This window comes from Desmodus rotundus, chromosome 5, assembly GCF_022682495.2.
Source record: "Desmodus rotundus isolate HL8 chromosome 5, HLdesRot8A.1, whole genome shotgun sequence".
NCBI classification, from domain to species: Eukaryota; Metazoa; Chordata; class Mammalia; order Chiroptera; family Phyllostomidae; genus Desmodus; species Desmodus rotundus.
In genome coordinates, this window is record NC_071391.1 from 33,569,062 (window position 1) to 33,590,294 (window position 21,233).

At 35.9% G+C, this 21,233-nt stretch overlaps 1 protein-coding gene and 1 non-coding gene across 2 annotated transcripts in view; both read left to right on the top strand.

The window, feature by feature from the left end:
• PIK3C2A (phosphatidylinositol-4-phosphate 3-kinase catalytic subunit type 2 alpha) overlaps nucleotides 1–21,233 on the top strand; it is a 78,954-nt gene that overhangs the window by 51,304 nt on the left and 6,417 nt on the right. The window contains exons 14-28 of the mRNA XM_024558680.3: nucleotides 2,457–2,568; nucleotides 2,957–3,102; nucleotides 4,682–4,870; nucleotides 5,359–5,452; nucleotides 6,535–6,629; nucleotides 6,973–7,153; nucleotides 8,260–8,364; nucleotides 9,583–9,675; nucleotides 10,005–10,134; nucleotides 12,595–12,731; nucleotides 14,971–15,140; nucleotides 15,709–15,865; nucleotides 16,518–16,627; nucleotides 19,125–19,332; nucleotides 20,762–20,886. Coding sequence (XP_024414448.2) covers nucleotides 2,457–2,568; nucleotides 2,957–3,102; nucleotides 4,682–4,870; nucleotides 5,359–5,452; nucleotides 6,535–6,629; nucleotides 6,973–7,153; nucleotides 8,260–8,364; nucleotides 9,583–9,675; nucleotides 10,005–10,134; nucleotides 12,595–12,731; nucleotides 14,971–15,140; nucleotides 15,709–15,865; nucleotides 16,518–16,627; nucleotides 19,125–19,332; nucleotides 20,762–20,886 — 2,052 coding nt within the window. The remainder of the gene's footprint in view (nucleotides 1–2,456; nucleotides 2,569–2,956; nucleotides 3,103–4,681; nucleotides 4,871–5,358; nucleotides 5,453–6,534; nucleotides 6,630–6,972; nucleotides 7,154–8,259; nucleotides 8,365–9,582; nucleotides 9,676–10,004; nucleotides 10,135–12,594; nucleotides 12,732–14,970; nucleotides 15,141–15,708; nucleotides 15,866–16,517; nucleotides 16,628–19,124; nucleotides 19,333–20,761; nucleotides 20,887–21,233) is intronic.
• Nucleotides 736–899, top strand: LOC112303486 (U1 spliceosomal RNA). Its single transcript, XR_002974642.2, has one exon. It is a non-coding gene; the product is annotated as a U1 spliceosomal RNA (small nuclear RNA).

Sequence of the window (21,233 nt, forward strand, 5' to 3'; positions counted from 1 at the left end):
TTTTTTACAGAAAAATTTCAGCTAATAGATGCAGATGGAATGATAGAATATCACTAGTTTGCAGCTCCTACTGAAATAATTTATGTCAGTGTTAGATTTAGGCCGGGGTTTCCTAGTCTTGGCACTATTGATATTTTGGGCCGGATAATGGTTTGCTGTTGGGAGACTGTCCTGCGCCTTGTAGGATGTCTGGCCGTGTCCCTGGCTTCTGCCCACTAGATGACAGTAACACCCCAGTTACCAACCCAGAGTGTCTCCAAACATCACCAAATGTCTACTGTGGGCAAAATCACTCCTGTTTGAGAACTGTGGATTTAAATAGTGATTACCAATACCTGCTTAAAGCCATTAAGCGATTAGCGTGTCTGGAACTCTTTTTATAATATGGATGTTTAGACTGCACCTAAATAAACTGACTATGTTCACACCTCAGAGAGATAAACCAAACACTGTGTGCCTCTTTATGTGGTGCCATAGAAAGTGGTATACAATACCCCCTACAAGTAGTAAGTATTCTTGCCAGATGACTAAACCCAAATCAGATCAAGTCTCCAGACCTAACTACTACTTTACTACAGAAAATACAGGAGGTAGCGGGGCATGCGGAGTGACCTGAGTGATGCAGTAAGTAAAATCCAGGGTAAGGAAAATTCTCAGAGCAAAAGAATTGGCTTCTTCAACAAATGTCAGGGGGAAAAGACAGGAAGAATGTATAGATTAAAACAAGAGTTGGCGATACTTACCTGGCAGGGGAGATACTGTGGTCGGGAAGGTGGTTTTCCCAGGGTGAGGCTCACCCATTGCCCTTCGGGTGTGCGGACCCCTGCGATTTCCCCACACGTGGAAAACTCAGCTGCATAATGTGTGGCAGTGGGGGACTGCGTTTGCACTCTCCCTGGTAACTTGTGTTGCAAGAGTAGTCGTCTTCCCTAGCTGATGTGCTCAGTGATTGAGTGCCGGCTTGCTAACCCTTGGGCCACAACCCTAATAGGGCACACATGAGAGGCAGCCACACATTGATGTTTCTCTCCCTCTTTCTCCCTTCCCCTCTCTCTAAAAATAAATAAATAAATAAATAAAATCATTAAAAAGAAAAGAGTAGTTGTCTTGCTGTTAAAAACAAACAAACAAACAAACAAAAGCAAGAGTTGGCAATCTTTGCAAAGAGGACCAGAGAGAAGTAGTTTAGGCTTTGCAGATCATGCAGTCTCTGTCACAAGAGCAAAGGCAGTGATTGACAGTACGTAAATTAATGTGTGGTTTTGTTCAACAGAAGTTTATTTACAAAACCAGGTAATAGGCTGGAGTCTTGTTGACCCTTGAATTAAAGATACTTAAAAAGACATATCAACCAAATGAAAATGTTGGACCTTGTGTGGATCCTTATTGAACAAACCAACTAAAAAAAATTTTTTGAGACAATTTGGGAAATTTGAATACTGATTAGTTAGCTGGTGATTTTAAGTAATTACTGTAGGAGTGGTAATGGCATTGTACCTATTTTAAAATAAAACTTTACTATTTTGAGACATATAAAAGTATCTATAGATGAAATGTGATAGGAATTTACCTTAAAAATAATCTGTTTGGGGGTGAGAATGGTTCTAAAAAAGACAGAATTTAATGTGTCAGAGATTTAAAGGCTGTTAACCTGTAAGAGAAAACAGTAGGACTGGAGTCTGGCTTTGGAAAGGATATTTGCTATTTTAATAAAATGAACAAAGTTTAATGAAGTTTATAGTTTTCTGCTTTTCTATATATCTCATGTTAGTTTTCAGAAATTTCTTCTGTGTAAAGATATGTCAGGATGTGTATTGATGAGTGTGTTTAATGTAAGTGGGCCATAAACTGGTGGTCTAGGGCAGTGTCAGCGCACTGCAAACTGCTGCCTGTGTCTCGTAAGTCCAGTTTTGTCAGAGCACAGCACACGAGTTTATTTAGGTGTTGTGCATGGCTACTTGTGCACTGCAGTAGCAGATTTGAGTCTCTGCAACAAACATCGGCCCTTTAGAGATGAAGTTTACTGACCCCTGGCTCAGGGCACAGATGAAACTTCTTAAATAATCATTTAAGAAGTCACAAGGCATGTTCTGTTTTTTGGCATGTATTTTTTTTGTGCTTATGGTAAAAGTCAGGGAGCAGTTCTATAATCCAGACTGGCTTCGTTCTGGGAACAGTGTGTTCTGTTCTGTCCTCAACCCCATTCCTCCTTAGACAGGATCCCTCCTTCTCTCTTCCTTTGTTCACCTCCCCCATCTTTAATCCATTTACCTAAAGATCGGTACACTATGGAGAGAGACTCTTCCTGATAGGTTTTTAACAATGACATTCTTTTTATAAAGAGGGTATTCCATAAATGTTTGAATACTAATGTTTTGAATTTATTACTGTGTGTTGTGAGTTTTGATTGATTTTTAAAATAAAAACCACAGTATTTTTCTGTTTACATTATGAAGGTTTTTAACATGTGGAACTAAGCTTCTATATCTTTGGACTTCGTCACATATAACCCCCATTCCTGGAACAATCCCCAAAAAAGGATATGTGATGGAAAGAATAGTGTTGCAGGTAATGGTACTTCTTGACACATGGAGAGGCTTCAATGTAAATTTCTTTAAGAAAGTATGTGTGTACCGTGATTTAGGTTGTTATTAAAGAGGCCTGATCAATCTTGTTTCAATTTTAGGGTCTGTTTTCAATTTAAATGCCAATGAACCCTTTCCTGATTCTGAGAAACAGTAGAATATGCCTTTGTACCCATCCCAGGCAATATATGTTCTATTGAGAATTACCAACAATGTAATCACTTTCAGCAAAAGGACATTAATTTAATATACAATCTAAAATTCACCCTGGTGGCTAAGAAAAATCAATGTTCTCAAAGAGAAAGAAGTTAATGTGGGCAATATGTGGCCTGTTCGGCTGTAATTTGATCAACTTCTGTTAAATTTTTAAGGTTGATTTTCCTTCTCCCCCATTCGATATCATTTACACTACTCCTCAAGTTGACAGAAGTAATGTGCAACAGTACAGCTTGGAAACACTGGAAAATGATATGAAAGGGAAGCTGCTCGATATTCTTCACAAAGACTCATCACTTGGGTATGGTCCTTTGATTCTCTTTTGCCCACTTGTCTCTTACAGTGTAAAGCTCAAGTTAATGGTTTATTAAATGCCCCAATTTAGTTCATGATTTGGCAATGTTCTTGGTGTGGGAAGTTTTATATATCTTTTTAATTATATATAAAGACTATACGACTACATAAAAGTTCAGAAATTTGTACAGATCAAAGTTTTTACATGATCAAAAGGAACTATATGTACAGTAAATAGCAGTAGGTAATTTCCTTAATGTGCAAAGAACCTTTTCCTATCAGTAGAAAGGCCAACAACTCAGTAGTAAATTAGACAAAGAATATTAATAGATAATTCTTTGGAAAAGAAATACAATGTCTTTTAAACATCTGAAAAGATGTCAGCCTCTCAGTAATTAAGGAAATGTAAATTGCTACAAGATACCATTTCATAAACGTCAGATTGTTGAAAATTAGAATGTTTTATCATAGAAAGTGTTGATGAGGGTACAGAAAAGGGGGGATTATATTGTTGGCGGAATTCTAAAAAGCTTTGGAGAACAATTTTTCAAAATCTATAAAGGTCACAATGTGTATAGCCTGACCTAGCAATTCCACTTCCAGGTTGTTGTATGTCTTAGAGGAAAGAACCCTTTTGTATTTGCTGATGGAGACTCACTGCAGTATGTGTTTGCATTATTATAAAACTGATGGGGAATATCCATCAATGGAGGTCGGATCATGGTACATTTATCCAACAGAGTCCTATATAACTATTAAAAATGAAGTTATAGCTACGTACCAATATGTTAGATATGTTAAATGAAGAAAGCAAGGAGCAGAATAGTGTACTTAGTGTGTTATCACTAAAGGAAAAAGATCTACATATGTGTACGTGCTTCTATACAAATGGAATCTGGAAGAATAAACAAGTGCAGGCAGGTGCCACTGGCAGGGGAATTAGAAGAATAGGGACCTCACTGTGCACTTTTTTCAGTATTTGAATTTTCTTCAGTATCCCACATGAGATGAATACATTTCAGTGTGTGTATTACGTGTACAGAAGTAGATGGGTGGGTAGTAAAATAGTGAAATCTCTCATTCACATAAACACTTCTCATTAAGATTAAATAGAATCTCCAAAACAAGTTCTTTTCTCTTTATATAAATATACTCAGTTGAGCTATATAACTAATCATCTTCCAAAATTTTGTAGTAGCAATTTTGTATTATATAACATTTGATTTTACTTGTGTAAAATGAATAAAATCCTTGCTTTTAGGGTGGATTTTGCTTATTCAACTCTGATTCTAGTGCCTGGCATCTGGTTAGAGCTCAATAAATTTTTATTGTACTGAATTATCTTTCATTTTCATAACTAAGACTTTTATCAAGGCAAATTGATTTCTTTCTGTTCCCCAAAATAGGGTAAATTAGGGGTGTTTGCTGTACATTGCATTTTTCTGTTACAAATTCATATTAATGATTCTACCAACAAGTGGCTGTCCTAAAATGTATTTATTTTTTCTTTGTATTTTTAATCATTGAGACTATAACTGTTATTAAGATATCATTGAGAAGTAATTTAGTTCCTGTTATGTATGCAGACTTTCTAAAGAAGACAAAGGTTTTTTATGGGAGAAACGTTATTATTGCCTCAAACACACAAATTGTCTTCCTAAAATACTAGCAAGTGCCCCAAACTGGAAATGGGTTAATCTGGCCAAAATTTACTCCTTGCTTCACCAGTGGCCTCCGCTAGACTCACTGACTGCATTGGAGCTTCTTGATTCAAAGTAAGTCAGTTAAGATGGAATTTATTTGCTCTGTTTGATTGTTGTTAATTTTTTCCAGCAAGGTATTATATTGCAGGCGTACTTCCCTTTGCTTTAACATGAAAGCAATTCAATACAATATAAATGTGTAAATGTATGTTTCTACTAATATACCTTTTCACTGAGGTTATTAAAAGGGCATGTGATATTGAAAACTAACCTAAAGACGTAATTAGGATGTAAATTTTGAATAATTTGTTATATTTTTATGATGTGGGCCAAAATTAATTTTCATAAGCTTAAGATTTCTAAACCAGCCCCCTACCAGAATTTGTATAGCACAGGAAGATTTTCTTCCTAAAAAAAAAGAAGATGATGACACATTGCATTTGAATAAACAGCTATATGAGCGTTCGTTGTCAGGAATAGATTTAGATTGTGTTTTCAGGAAATACAGTTTCATTAGAAATAAGTCACCATCAAATCTTGATTTTGTGATACTGTTCTAGATTTGCTGATCAGGAAGTGAGGTCCCAAGCTGTGACCTGGATTGAGACTATTAGTGATGATGAGCTGACCGATCTCCTTCCACAGTTTGTACAGGTGAGTTTTTTATTTGGTTTACCTATTCTCCTTACTGGCCCCCCACCCCCCTCATTTTTATTAGTAGGGAACTTGCTAAAAGATTCCCCTTGTGTTTTTATAAAAAGTACTTCTGTAGTTTGGAAATGTTGAGTTGGATTGCATTTGGATTTAATGTGAATTTTTTTCCTACTGTTGCCAGTTGTCTCATTTATTTTATATATGTATATATATAAAGGGCCTGTGCAGAAACTATCCAGCATGTTTATCCTGTCATATTTTCCTCAATCTCATCGATCGTCTGAAATCTCTTCCCCTTGTAAGGTGATTTTAGTTTTGGGGAAAGGTAGAAGTCACAGGGTGCCAAACCTGAGACGTAGCGGGGCTGATTTGATGTTTAGCCAGAAAACTCTGCATGAGACGTTACGTGTGAGCAGGCGCATCGTCGTGATGAAGCTGCAGTCACCACTTGCCCACAGCTGCGGCCTTCTGAATCACCCGAATAGTTTCTGCAGAGGAATGTTCAGGCTTAACACAAGATTTGATGCAGAGTTGTTGCTGTAGTCATTCAGTCATTTTGAATGCGATGGCCACACAGCACACATGCTCACTCAAGGTCATCTGCTGCCCCCACTGACTAGTGCAGTGAAGACAGTGAAGTACAGTCATTGTTCATGCACGCGCATTCCAGTTCCACTCTAAGCTGCCGTGTTACATCGATGTCGCGCAAACAGTTCTTGTTATGTCAACAGTGGTTGTACTTTTTCTGGACAGACCTCTCTGTGTGTGTGTGTGTGTGTGTGTGTAGATACACATCTGAATTTTTAATTCTTTGACTTTTTAGATTCTCAGAATAAATCAGACTTGAGCTTTTATTTTTCTTTACTGGCCATTTAAACATACCTAATGAATATTATTGCCAGGTCTATGCTTTCCTGTTTGATTTCTTTAATTTAGCCTAAGTTAATCTATCTGTTTCATTTTTATCAGTATCATCTTTCATCAACAGGAGTAAGCTTTATATAATTTTTTTTGATAATTTTATCCTAACAGTCTAGTATGGGTTTGACCACTAGTAATTCTTTATTTTCTTTTATGTGTAGGCTTTGAAATACGAAATTTATTTGAACAGTTCATTAGTACGCTTCCTTCTGTCCAGGGCATTGGGAAATATACAGATAGCACACAATTTATATTGGTAAGATTTAAATTTTCTTCAGTACTTTATTTTTATTCCTAGTATTTACACAGATGACATACTCTGAAAGTCTAAATGGTACACCCAGACCACTTACTGTGGATACTAGATGTTTTATAAAGGCATTACTTTTAAGAAAGTAAATTTTTATGTTCTTAGAAATAAAACAAAAAATAACAAAACTCTGTATTTGGCATGTTAGATCTCTATAATAATGAATGAATTTTTACTTATATGACTTAAAATAAATTTCTGGAGACATAAAATTAAACGTGTAAAATTGATTTTGGGGAGATGTTCATCCAGTTTTCAGAAGTGGCTGACAAATATTTTGCTCTCTTAGGCTCCTGAAGGATGCCCTGCATGATGCACAATTCGGTGCCCGGTATGAACATGTTTTGGGTGCTCTCCTGTCAGTGGGAGGAAAAGGGCTCAGAGAAGAACTCTTCAAGCAATCAAAACTTGTACAGCTTTTAGGAGGAGTAGCAGAAAAAGTAAAGCAGGCTAGTGGATCAGCCAGACAGGTATGTATCCGTAAGAGGGAACATAAACATTTTGATACTAAAGGATCTTTACATTGCTGATAGGTGAAGTTGTTATTCTTTGTCAATACATAGCCAATAGAATTCTAACTACACCTATGCTGTTTTGAGCAGATGAATTTAAAGGTTACTTAAAATCTTTAGGAAAAGATTTCACAACCTCACTCAGAAAATCAGTGCTTTAATTCCCATGTTTATTAATTCCTTTCTGGTTAAAATTGTTGTCTTGAATGCCTTTCATTATTTTGTTTTTTAACTTTTGTAACTGTAAAAATAATAAAACCATGACTGGATGGCAATGTTTAAAAAATCTAAATAATGAAGAAGTTTATAGAATAGTGGGCTATATTTCCTTCTTGATCATTTTTTATAATTTTACACACATACACATTTTTGTTTTTTTGCAAATTGCTTTTTTTTTTTTACTTGGAGAATTCATGTCAGTACATATATAGTTACAATTCATGTTTCTTAATAGGTACATAATATTACAAGGTGATTGTAGCATAAATTATGAACCATTAATTACCTCTATGTAGATTGTTTACATATTTTTCTTTTCTCAAACAGTCCTGCAATGAACTGCAGTGTATACGTTTTTGCCCCTCATTTCTTTATAGGATATTCCTACCGGTGAAATAGTTGAGTTGAGAACTATGTACACTTCTAGTTTTAGTAGTCTCTATTAGATTACTCTACCAAAAATAAATTATATATTTATATATGGACCGGTACACACCCCTCTCCCCACTGATAGATTATGAAAGTATCTGTTTCCCATCCTGTAGCCAGCACTGGATATTATCTTAAATTTTTCATCTGATGAAAAATTATTCCTAATTTTTGTTTAATTTCTGTTTATTTGAATGTGAGTTTTAACAAATGTTAAATATGAACATACACACTGTCCCCTCCCATGTTTATAGCCTTTGCCTGTTCTAATTTTATTTTTATAATAAAAATTAACTCTCTTTAGCAACATTTGACAATTGGGCATTTAAAAAATTAGGTCCACATCATAATTTTGTTGTCTTAAAAATATGTATTCATTTTCATTATGTACTTACAGTATCATTCTGTTTTCCTAGGTTGTCCTCCAAAGGAGTATGGAACGAGTACAGTCCTTTTTTCTAAGAAATAAATGTCGTCTCCCTCTTAATCCAAGTCTTGTGGCAAAAGAATTAAATATTAAGGTGACATGTAAAATACTTACAAGTTCATATTACATTTCAAAATAATGTGTGGGAAGAAGGGAAATGGGCAGGTATGCTGAAAGCAAATGAGGATCAAACCTACCTAAGTTGCTTTTATAAGTATTTGTAGATGCCTGTGGTATAAGGCCCATATTTATCTTAGTGCATTGTTACTAATCACCATTCCTGAAGGAAAAAAGTGTAAAATTACTTACTACCTCAAATTAAATTATGCTTCACTGCACTGTAAATAGTTACATGAGAGGCATGTGTTGTTAATTCTGATGTTAAAACTACCCACTCACAGACAGACACTTTTCCCTTCGTCATTTGTAGTCAGATAAAGTCTTCCTGGGTTTTTAGTACTTTTTAGAGCAATCAAAAAGTAGTGAGTGATCATCAAAATTAATTTTATTTTGAACTGGACTAATAGTAATACAAATAGCGATTTTTCTCTACCATGAGTTCGGCAAAGGCAACCAATTAATTCATCCATTTGAGTTTGTGGTTTTGAAAGGCCAGGGTATGGCTATTCATAATGGAGTTTCAGATTTGATGTTTTTTTTTTTTTAAGTTGATATGGCCACTCTTCCTTGAAATTTAGCCACGGATGCCTGACTTGTATGTGTATGTCATTTGGGGACAGTGATTACATTTTCTTCTTTGGTTTGTTGTTTACCTTTAAGTTAGTCTCACAGTCTTAAATTAGTTTTTTAACCAGTTTCATTTAAAATAAGATTGTAATTGTTAATTTTATCTTTGGTAATGTAATTGTTAAATTTAGTGTCACTATTTGATTGCATGACTAATTATTAATTATAATAGTACTATAAATCAGAGAAGTAGAGATCTCATCCCAGATTACACTGATGTAGAGGAAAGATACGAGTATACAAAAATTTTGTGCTCTGTTGAGGAATTATGATACTCAAAGCTCACACTTTTAATAGTTTTTGTCTCAAGTTTTTAAGCTTTTGCTTCACTGCTCAAATATCAGTAGATAATATTTTACTCATATGCTGTGTTTAAGTTTCAGAAAGTATGTTTATATACCTTTTATCTGCCAGATAATCTAAAAAACAGCTTTCCTGTGTTACTCCATTTGCCATAATTCAGAGAAACAAGTGAAAGGAGGAATGCCTAGGACAAAAAAAAATTAAACCCATTTTTATTGCAGTGTTATCTATCATTCTAATACTTAATGTGTTGTATTTGTAGTCATGTTCCTTCTTCAGTTCTAATGCTGTGCCCCTAAAGGTCACAATGGTGAATGCTGATCCAATGGGGGAGGAAATCAACGTCATGTTTAAGGTGAGTGAAATAAGGTTACTTTGTTTTTAAATGGTGATTTAAAAACTCTTTTTTCAAATTTCTTTTACAAAATTGCAAAAGTAATTTTGTTTATTTAATATTTAATTAAATTGAATAATTACGGGAAGTATTATCACTGACATAAACTGTTCCCAAACCGATTTGGGAATAAATGTAACCCTGGGCTAGACTTGCTGCCGCGCGGGTTGAGCACATCCTAACTCCAGGCAGAGCCTTTCATGCAGACTACGCCCCTTCCCCCCTTTGTGGTGTGTGATCTAAGTAGTGTTTGGGAAGGGTCCAAGTTTCCTTTTGTTCTTGATTTCAAGGTTGGTGAAGATCTTCGGCAAGATATGTTAGCTTTACAGATGATAAAGATAATGGACAAAATCTGGCTTAAAGAAGGACTAGATCTGAGGATGGTGATTTTCAAATGTCTCTCAACTGGCAGAGATAGAGGTAACTTTGTTAGCTGTGTCTTGGTGTCTTATTTTTATTTGTATTTTTTCGTGAACTTAGCTCAGAGTATGCCTGCTGTAAGGATCCTGGTGCTGACACACTGTGATCTCAGTTATTTCGTATTTCAACTTAGTGTTACTTTATCGATTCATTTGCTCGTGATTAAATAACTCAGTGAGTAGCCCTGATAAGTGCAGTAACCAGAGTTGTCCATTATTGACCTAACGAAGACTTTATGGTCTTTGGCTTTAGACTTATAATTAAGGCCATCTCTAAGTTAAACCAATTTAGATTTCATTACAGCAAAATGAAATAATGGTTACAAAGCTTTTTTCCACTAAGAACAAACTTTATCTTATTATTTATTGAATACATTTTTTCACTTCCACATACATTAAGTGTGAATAATACCAGTAGTATACTCATAGAAACATTGTGATAAATGAGATAATAAATGTAAAACACCCTAGTGTCTGATACATATTAGCCACTCAGTAAATCACAACCATTATTGTTATTCAACAAATGTTTGTTGTGTACCTACCATCTGCAGCACGCTAATAGCATAGTGCTTATATTTTAGAGAGAAGCAATTGAAGACATATGTAAGTAACAGAAAATGCTTTAGTAAGCCAAAAACTCTAAGAATAACTGCAACGGCAATGCTGTGGGTTTTAAAGGACAGAAAGATCACCTATGGTTAGTAAAGATAAGAAACACTTTCCAGATTATAATCATAGACAGTAGGAAGTCACCTGCAAGATTATCTTATCTAATCATCCTTCTAATATTTGCCATTCAATTTATGCTTAAATGCTTATAGTGAAGGGAGTTCACTATATTCCAAGGTAGTCCATCATGTCCAGGATTTTCATGGCCGGAGAATTCTTTCTTGCATCCAGGTGAACTGACTTCTGGTTTCTTCTAACCATCAGTTCCAGTTCTCTTCACAGGCTATCAGAGTTAAGTCGAATCCTTCTTCATGATGACCTGTTGTGATCCTGAGTAACTGTACATATGTATGTTTATTATGAAATTAGAATCTGTATATATGTTAACAGTTTGATTAAGTATAATTGTACAATCAAGATGCAGGTACTCATTGCAAAAGGATGTCACCATGAACTATAAATCACATGATGCCACCAAAACAACAAAAGAGATCCAAATGAATTCATTCTGTCGTATGTGACCAGATGACTAGGATTACAACCTAGCCCTGTGCACTTTCTTTTGGGATGGTGTGGAGGCCTTGGCTTGCTTGGTTTCTTCCAGTTCTTTGTCCAAAGCAGGTCACTGTATCCATATCTTATTTTGATGCCAATGCATTTCCTTGATTTTTAAAAAAAATATAAAGCTAATTTTTAAATTATATAAATAATATATGGTCATTGTAAAATGTCTGTATAGCATGTAATTGAAAAATAAATCTGTTTCCTCCTATACCTCCATCCTTATTCCTAGGTATCTTGCTTCCAAAATGTAATGACTCACATAGCCTTCTGGGAATGTTTTGTGTATATTCCACCATGCATAATAGTCTTTTAAAAATTTATTTACTTTTCTTTAGCTAGAGGGAAGGGAGGGAGAAAGAAAGGGAGAGAAACATTGATGTGCGAGAGATACATAGAGCAGTTGCCTCTTGTGTGCCCCCATCTGGGGACCTGGCCTGCAACCCAGGCACGTGCCCTGACTGAGAATCAATCCAATGACCTTTTGATTCGCAGGTGGGCGCTCAAACCACTGAACACACTAGCCAGGACATAATAGTCTTTTTTTTTAAACACAAAATGTACAGTACTCCATCTGGATTTTGTCTTTAAAAACATATTTTTGAGGTCTTTTCTACATAAACATGTAGAGATCTACCTCATTTTATTACATTGTACTATAATTTATTTGTTTGATATTTGTTTTAAGGGAACTATAAGTAGAGCAAAAAAAATGATTTGCCCAGATAGACATGTACATTTCAGTAGGAAGACAAAACACTTACATAAGACTTAAGCATATGACAAGGACAATCTTAACCTGTTCTTCCCTTTGAAAGGGCTTAATGTACTCTGAAACACTCTTATCTTGAACACATACATGACTAGAGAAAGTACTTGTGAAAGTGTTGTGAGAAAATACCATGTGACAGCATGTACCCTATAAGTAGTTTTATTAAGGAGGTCGTATTACCTACTTTGTAATTAAAATTGTTATTTGGGGGTGGATAGCATATGGATGTACAGATTATAGAGTTTCAAATAGTTAACTTTTACATTGTGGATCTTCCAAAAATAAAAAATAATTATGATTGCCCACATTTTCTAGCATGAGCCTGCCAGAGTGAATTTTTTAAAAAATGATAATTGCTAGCTGGTTGTCTTATGTCAAAGCTTGAAAGCTACACAGTTTTTTAAAGGCTTATTTTCAGAAGATATTTTCACATAGCTTAATGTTGTGTTGGTAAAGGCATGGTGGAGCTGGTTCCCGCTTCAGATACCCTCAGGAAGATCCAAGTGGAATACGGTGTGACCGGGTCCTTTAAAGATAAACCACTTGCAGAGTGGCTGAGGAAGTACAATCCTTCCGAGGAGGAGTATGAAAAGGTGATTAGCCTGTGTCCTTATTCTAAGTAATGTGGTTAAAAATGTATTACATAGATCTTCAGTGCTTTTATTTTCCAGCTCTGTTTCAGCTATTTAGTCTTAAGTCATGAAAACAGTATCTTTCTCCAAGTAAAGGAAAGAATGTAAAAACAGAATGCATTTAATGGCAGGAATTTAAGTGAACCCAATGTCAAATTACAAAAAAACCTTTTCCAAACATGTATTTAGAGGCCAGCAGAATCGGTATTTTATAACCCAGAATGCTGTATTTCACAAAGGTCTTGGAAAGAGTTCAGGAAATAAGTGCAGTGGCTATGTCGTGTGGTAGTTAAGAGCAAGACTATGGGCCAGACTTCCTGGGCTTGAATTCAGGTCCAAAGTCACTTACCAGCTATACAACCTTGGGCAAGTCATTTAACTTCTTTGTGCCTCAGTGACATCTGCTATAAAATGTTGTAGTATTATATTTTTATGGTATTACAGTATATATTATGGCTATAAAAAGTACTGTAGGTTATAGTGAGAATTAAATGAATTAATATAAAGTGTTACATAGAGTAAATTCTGTAATTGACAGCTGTTTTTATTATTGGAGGCATCATGTTTTTGTTTTAGGATATTTTTGTATTACACAAGAGGAAAGGGAAATCTCTAGCACATAAGGCCTGTAATGATCTGAAATTGGCCTAGGGAAGACTTTCAATGGTGGTGTAAGACATCCCAGTTTTAATGTCATTTGTCTGCCTACTTTATGTCAAATCATTAATGTATCACATTTACATATGGGTATGTCCAAATGCTACCTGTTGACCTAAGAAAGTAAAGTAGAGGAATTTCATTGGTCTTTCAAAATGTTTAAAAACACTTCCTTTTCTTACTTTGTGGTGTGGGGAAAGCGATGCAACAGAAGCCAATACGTGTTTATAGTAGTGCTGGCTTTTTTGTGATTCCAGGTAAGCTGTTTGACACGAAACGATGGTGAAGTAACACACATGGCCTTTTATGCATTTGGCTTTTTGGTGTGGGGAGTGTAATACAGAGGAGTCACATCGCCTGGCTTTGAATCTTGGCTCTGCCTCTTAACAATTACGTGATCTTGGGCAAATAACCTTTCTGTATTTCAGATTCATATGCCAAATGACAATAATAGTACCTACGTCAGCAGTTTGTTATGAGATTTTGAATGAGTTAATACATATATCCATCCATCCAGACGTACAACATAGTATATGCATATAGGATACGTGAGTGTGTGAGGGGGAGAGAAACAGAGAGTGAGTAGTGCAGTACCTCATTTTTGATAAGTGCTATATAAACATTTTTTACAATACATTTTTAAATTATTTATCGTTTTCCTTTTTTTGAGAGAGAGAGGAGAAACATCGATTTGTTGTTTCATTCATTTATGCATTCATTGGTTGATTGTTCTATGTGCCCTGACTGGAGATCAAACCCATGACCTTGGCGTGTGGAGATGATGCTCTAACCAACCGAGCTACTTGGCCAGGGCCAACATTTGCTATTGTCATCGCCATCAGTAATGATTTCTGGGGGCTTACGGAATAAAATGAGTCATATGGAATAAGTAGAACCATATGACTGCTTCATTCAGAAATGTAGTATCTTGAGAATAAACTAAATGCACATGTTTTAGATAACATTTTTCATTGTGTGCATCTTGCTGTGTCCTTCTGTATGATATTATGTTAGTAACTTAATCCCAGAACAGGCAGGACTAATGTGTCCAGCTTTGAGGCATTTAACAGATGACACATAAGGAGTTACCAAATTGGCAACAAAATACATTAATTATATTATTGGATGTTTCAAGATGTAATTTGATTTCCTTTACACATGCCCTCCCTACAAGTCAAAAACTGAGACAATAATATTCTTTTATTCAGATTCATCTTCATCTCACTGTAACCGCTTGTGGTAAGCAGCAGAGCTCCATAGACATGATGCTTAAAGATGCTCAAAGGCAGTACACACCCCACAGAGGGCTTGGTGGGATCTCTGCTTATTAAAGGACAGAGCTAGAGAGAAGGGGCAATATAACCGCCTTTAGAAGGGTATTTTTGTTTTTGAATTGTGAAAGGGCTGGCTTGTTCCATAATCCAACTTATTAGCTGTTTAGAAAGTGGATGTCAAAGAGGGGTGAACCACATTAATCTTTGTAATCTTGTCTCCTTTAGAAATAATATTTTTTTCCTAAACTAATTTTATGTCTTTATTGCAGGCTTCTGAGAATTTTATCTACTCTTGTGCTGGATGTTGTGTGGCTACCTATGTTTTAGGCATCTGTGATAGACACAATGATAACATAATGCTTCGAAGCACAGGACACATGTTTCACATTGACTTTGGGAAGTTCTTGGGCCATGCACAGATGTTTGGTAGCTTCAAAAGGTACTAATGTTGTTGATGAAAAGAGAGGCACTTCCAGTTTCACAAACTCATGTCCCAAGCCTTCTCCTTTTCCTTGCTGTTCTTGTGTGGTAGCTGCTTTTGGGCATAAATAGAGATTAAAAAAAAAGCCCTAAGAGATGACCTTACCACAAGAATGACTGTGTGTGTGTGTGTAGCCTTTGCTGAGGTGAATTAGGGGTATTTTGTCTAGTTAGTGCTATCTGACTGGAAATGTTCCCATTTGTATAATGTCAACAAGGACAAAGTTGTTCTCTCTGTATGTTTGTAACGGTAACTATGTTTGATCTCTTTTGAGAGTGTGGATTTATAAATATTACCTTGGGAAAAAAGTTCCTGTATAAGTTCTATCTCAATGATGAGATTATACAATGACTTTCCTGAAAATGTGAATTTTTAAGAATTATGCAAATTCACAACTGTCTGATACTCAGTTTTCCAATTGGAAATTGCTATGGCTGATACCTTAGTTCAGTAACCATGTGATAGCAACTGCACTATTTGAATGTCTTCTGTCAATAATACTTCGTATGTACTTTTTTTTAATTAGGGATCGGGCTCCTTTTGTGCTGACCTCTGATATGGCGTATGTCATCAATGGGGGTGAAAAGCCTACCATTCGTTTCCAGTTGTTTGTGGACCTGTGCTGTCAGGCCTACAACCTGATAAGGAAGCAGACCACCCTCTTTCTTAACCTCCTTTCACTGGTAACTCTCTTCTTTACAAGCATTTAATTAATTTTATATTAGTGCTTCTGTGTTTCAATAACTAAAAAAGGATATTTTGTAATTTTGGAATAAAATTTACTATATTCTCAAATGTCAGGTATGTTGTTACCAACATCATTTTTAGAAAATATAAAAAAAATCAGTCACCCTGGTTACCCTGCAGGGGAGGAGTGATAGTAACTGGAAGGGACCCTGAGGTCACCTGGGATGCTGGCAGATGTATCGTGTCTTAACCTGCATGTGTCCAGGTTGTGTACATTCAGTAAGCTGTACACTGAAGGTTTCTGTACTTTTCTAGACATACATAAAATAAAAAGTAAAAGCAAACAGAAAAACCCCACTATGATTATTGTGACTGAAATTAGTATTTAAAAAAAAAGAGTACCAATCAAAAATAAGTGGATTTTATAGCTTATATTCAATAAACTGACTTTGTAACTTCCAACAATTTACTTCATTTGCCTCAATTTTTTTCATTTATTGAGAATCACTTAGGTCTCTAAAACACAAACTGCCCAAAACTATGACTGTTTTTATTTTAGTTCTGATTACCTGGAGAGCTGTTAGGGAAGGATGGGGAACAGACCTTTTAAAAAAATTAATTTCATAGACTTTTTTTCTCTTTCTATAGATGATTCCCTCAGGGCTACCAGAACTTACAAGTATTCAAGATTTGAAATATGTTAGAGATGCACTTCAACCCCAAACTACAGATGCAGAGGCTACAATTTTCTTTACTAGGTAAGGCATGCTGCAGTGTATTAGGGAAGGCACATACAGTTTAGCTTTGACTTGTTTTCCTTAGTGTAAACAAATGCTACATATCAAAATTCTGCTTTATAGGAAAAAAATTGATTCAGAGTATTAGCAAATAGTAGGTTGCCAAAAGTTTATTTATGAATAAATATAAAAGATTTGCAACATTAAAAAGAAAATAAATTTAGCCCTGGCTGGTGTGGCTCAGTGGATTGAGTGCCAGCCTGTGAGCCAGAGGGTTGCTGGTTCAATTCCCAGTCAGGGCACATGCCTGGGTTGCAGGCCAGGTCCCCAGTAGGGGGCATGTGAGAGGCAACCACACATTGATGTTTCTTTCCCCCTCTGTCTCTCTTCCTTCCTCTCTCTCTAAAAATAAATAAAATCTGTAAAAAGAAAAATAAAAAATATATATTTATTTCTCTGACATGATCTCATTTTATTTAGTATATGATTTGAATTATAAAATCCTATTTATGAATTATTTCTGTGAAGTATATATTCTACAGTGCCAAGTACAAGGTTTTTTCCTGATCTATTTTTGAGGGTTCTGCTATAAAAATTTTCATGGATACTTATGTGATTAAAACAGCAAACAGCAGCACTGCTCTAATAAGTTATGATATGATGTAGTACTTGAAACACATACCATTGACTGCACTTGAACTTGTCATTGCTGTAAAGGCAAATAAATATGTTCTAAATGTCTGGTGACCAGGTTGGTCAGTGACTAGTGGTACCACCTCATTACAATGCCATAGCGGGGAGGGGTACAAGAGCTCACGTTCTTTTCTCTCCTTTTTCTCTTGCCTTCTTCCTCTTAGTGGAGAAGAAGTAGGAGACACTGGGCTGGATTTCCCTAGTCTCAAGAGTCTGGGCTGAGCCCTGGCTGGTGTAGCTCAGTGGATTGAGCACAGTCCTGTGAACCAAAGGGTTACTAGTTCGATTCCCAGTCAGGGTACATGCCTGGGTTGTAGGCCAGGTCCCCAGTGGGGGACACATGAGAGGCAACCACACATTGATGTTTTTCTCCCTCCCTTTCTCCCTCTTTTCCCTTCTCTCTAAAAATAAATAAAATCTTTACCCCCCAAAAAGTGAAGATCTTTAAAAAAAGAGAGAGTCTTGGGTGAATTGCATTGAAGGAAGCTGACTATTATATAGCCTTTCAAACTAATTCTGATAATTTAGGTATTGTGGGTTTTGGTTTGGTTTTTTTTTTTTAAAGATTCGTTGGCTCCTCTGGGTAAGGCTGTGAAGCAGGCATATATTAGTCTGCTTGATCTGCCATAACAAAATACCACAGATGAGGTGGTTTAAACAACAGAAATTTATTTTCTCATAGTTCTGGAGGCTGGGAAGTCCAAGTCAAAGTGCTAGCCAGTTTGCTTCCTGGTGAGGGAAGGAAGCAGACTAGCCTTCTCACTGTTTTATCTCATGAAAGAGGGAGATGGAGCAAGAAATCATGAGCTTTCTTGTCTCTCTTTTTAAAAAGTATTTATTTATTTATTTATTGACAGAGGGGAAGGGAGGAAGAGAGGGGGAGAAACATCACTGTGTGGTTGCCACTCACATGGTCCCCACTGGGCCCCTGGCCTGCAACCCAGGCATGTGCCCTGACTGGGAATCGAACCAGCAACCCTTTGGTTCGCAGCCCATGCTCAATCCATGGACCCACGCCAGCCAGGGCTCTTGTCTCATTTTTTAAAGACATTAATCCTATTGGATCAGGGCTCTACTCTTAACCTTAATTGCTAACTTCATAAAGGGGCTTCAGCACATGAGTTTTGGGAGACACAAACATTTGGTCCATAGCAAGGCAAGAATCTTTGTGTGAGGTTCTCATTCTCTTTCTGAATCTCCTTTCATTTTCTGGATTCCTTTATCCTGTTTCTGAAACGTCTCGTTTCTTTTGCTTGCCTAAAATGTTTTATCCAGGCCTGCTTTCTGAATTGATTCTCACCAAATTCCCCATTCTGTTGAAACTTATTTTCCCAACTGAGGGAAGTTATAATTATCTGAAGGACTCTGATACCAGGTTCTATTTTACTACTTGATAGAAGAGATTTTTTAAAATTGTGATTACTCTGGACAGCTTCCTTCTATACCCATTTAGTTGTTTCTACCCCCACTTATTATAAGGGAATACAATAATGAAATCATCTTTTTGCCATTATACCAATCATCTTCTATCCCTAAAAGCTTTTAATTAGTATTGGACTCCAGAGGGCTCAAGAAATCAGAGCATTGTTTTTTGGAGACAGTGGGATGGGATGGAATAGAGAATCGTGTGCTAAAATTTTTTCTGGGATTGAATGTATTTTAACGGGTTTTTAGCCAATAGAACAAAGGAAATCTTTTGGCGAGCAAGAATCTGCTTAATGTTTTAAAGGTAATAGAAGTATTTTTATCTTTTATTATGTTAAAAGAATTGAACGTGTGTTCTCCTGGACATTTACTGTTAACGCATTTTCTGATTATTTTGTAGGCTGATTGAATCAAGTTTGGGAAGCATTGCCACAAAGTTTAACTTCTTCATTCACAACCTTGCTCAGCTGCGTTTTTCTGGTCTTCCTTCTAATGATGAGCCCATCCTTTCATTTTCACCGAAAACATACTCCTTTAAGCAAGATGGCCGAATCAAGGAAGTCTCTGTTTTCACTTATCATAAGAAATACAACCCAGATAAACACTACGTAAGTTTGGTTTGATTTTGGAGACTCACGCCTGCATTGCTGTTGCCTTTTCCTGCTTCCTTCACTGACTCTGCTGAAGTTTCAAGCACTCATTCTTTTCACACTTCTTTCTTCCATGGGTGGTCCAAAAATAAATAAATGTCCTTGGAGCATCCCTAATTGTCTTTTGGTATTTATTTCTTGGTAGATTTGCTCTAAGACCATGAGGGACAAATGATATTCTTCTTTTCAGAGACAAGACTAAAAGGGTAGTGCTTTTTCTTCTTCCTTATCTTCAGTTCATTCTTAATTTCAAAGGTAAATTTTGCTCAGTGTAACAAATTCAACCAATAGAGAAGCAGATAAAGTGAAAGTCTGAGGTTTTTTTTTTTTTTTTTTTTTTTAGGATTTTATTTATTTATTTTTGGAGAGAGGGGAAGGAGAAAGAGAGAAATACCAGTGTGTGGTTGCCTCTCACATGCCCCCTACTGGGTATCTGGCCTGCAACCCAGACTGGGAATTGAACTGGCGACCTTTTAGTTTGCAGCCCGTACTGAATCCACTGAGCTACACCAGCAAGGGCAAAAGTCTAAGTTCTTAATCTACTCTCTAGGGATGATGAAGTATTATAACACACACACACAGACATACAAAGTTTGTTCTTTAAACACAGGATCTTCAGTATGCTCCCCGCCCCTGAGTAGTACAGCATGATCATCGTTTTTGCTGTTCTTTTTCAACCTTGGGCTAATATTTTTGTTGGATAATACTTTGTGGCACTGTGAGTCTTTAAATTTATGACAAATTGATAAATTTTAGAAAGCAACTTTACTATTATTTTAAAGTATTTTCACCTATTTTAATAATAAATTTTTGTATGTTTACTGATCATTTTATCCTAACACCATTTTATGGAGCAATCTGTTTTCCCCAGTGATTGATTATGCCACCTTTACATACACTGAGTTTATACATATCCCTGAATTTATTCCTTCCGTAGATGTATCTGACTCTGCATCAGCATTTTGCTCTTTAAAGTACTTTGACTTTATAATAGTTTAAATATCAAGGAAGTTTTCTCTCCTGCCCCAGCTGCCATAAATTTTGCCTCTTTTCTTATTTAGTCTCTTAAATGAATTTACTGATTAATATTTTCATTGGAAATGTACAACATTTATAAATTTGGGGAGTATGTTGTTTTATTTAGTCCTGGAAATAAAATGACTTTTACTTTCCTGTTCTTGTTTTTATATCGTACGGTGGTTAAGATCACTCTGAGAATGTAGTTAGATGTGCCATAAATACGAGTTTTATATTTGCTCTTTCCTGTTGGTGACATATATATTACCAAGTTAAAAGCACTCAGATTACATACAACAGTTGAGCTATAAATTTTCTGTCCAGAAAGGTTCTATTATGAATCTAATGTGTGTGGGTGTGATTTCTTCAGATTTACGTAGTCCGAATTTTGAGGGAAGGACAGCTTGAGCCATCATTCGTGTTCCGGACATTTGACGAGTTTCAGGAACTTCACAACAAGCTCAGTATTATTTTTCCACTTTGGAAGTTACCAGGGTATGTTCCTATTCATACACATTAATACTTTTTTATAGGAAATTATTTATTAATATGTTTTGGTCAAAAGTTTTGTCCTAACACTTAGTAAGATACTATGGGCCACGTGTGACTGATTTTCCTTTGTAACGCAAGGGCCTAATACAGTACTAGACTTAGACAAGGAACTGTGAGTTTTTGATGAATGAGTTAATGAACAAATGATCAAAATCTTAAATTTTGGGATTTCACAGCTTCCTCATTTTAGTTGAAGCTTTAAATTTGTTGTCTGTACCACAGTAAGCAACACAAGATAAAATTTGGAATCTTGGTTTTAAAAATTCAGATTTTAAATCACTGCAGAAATA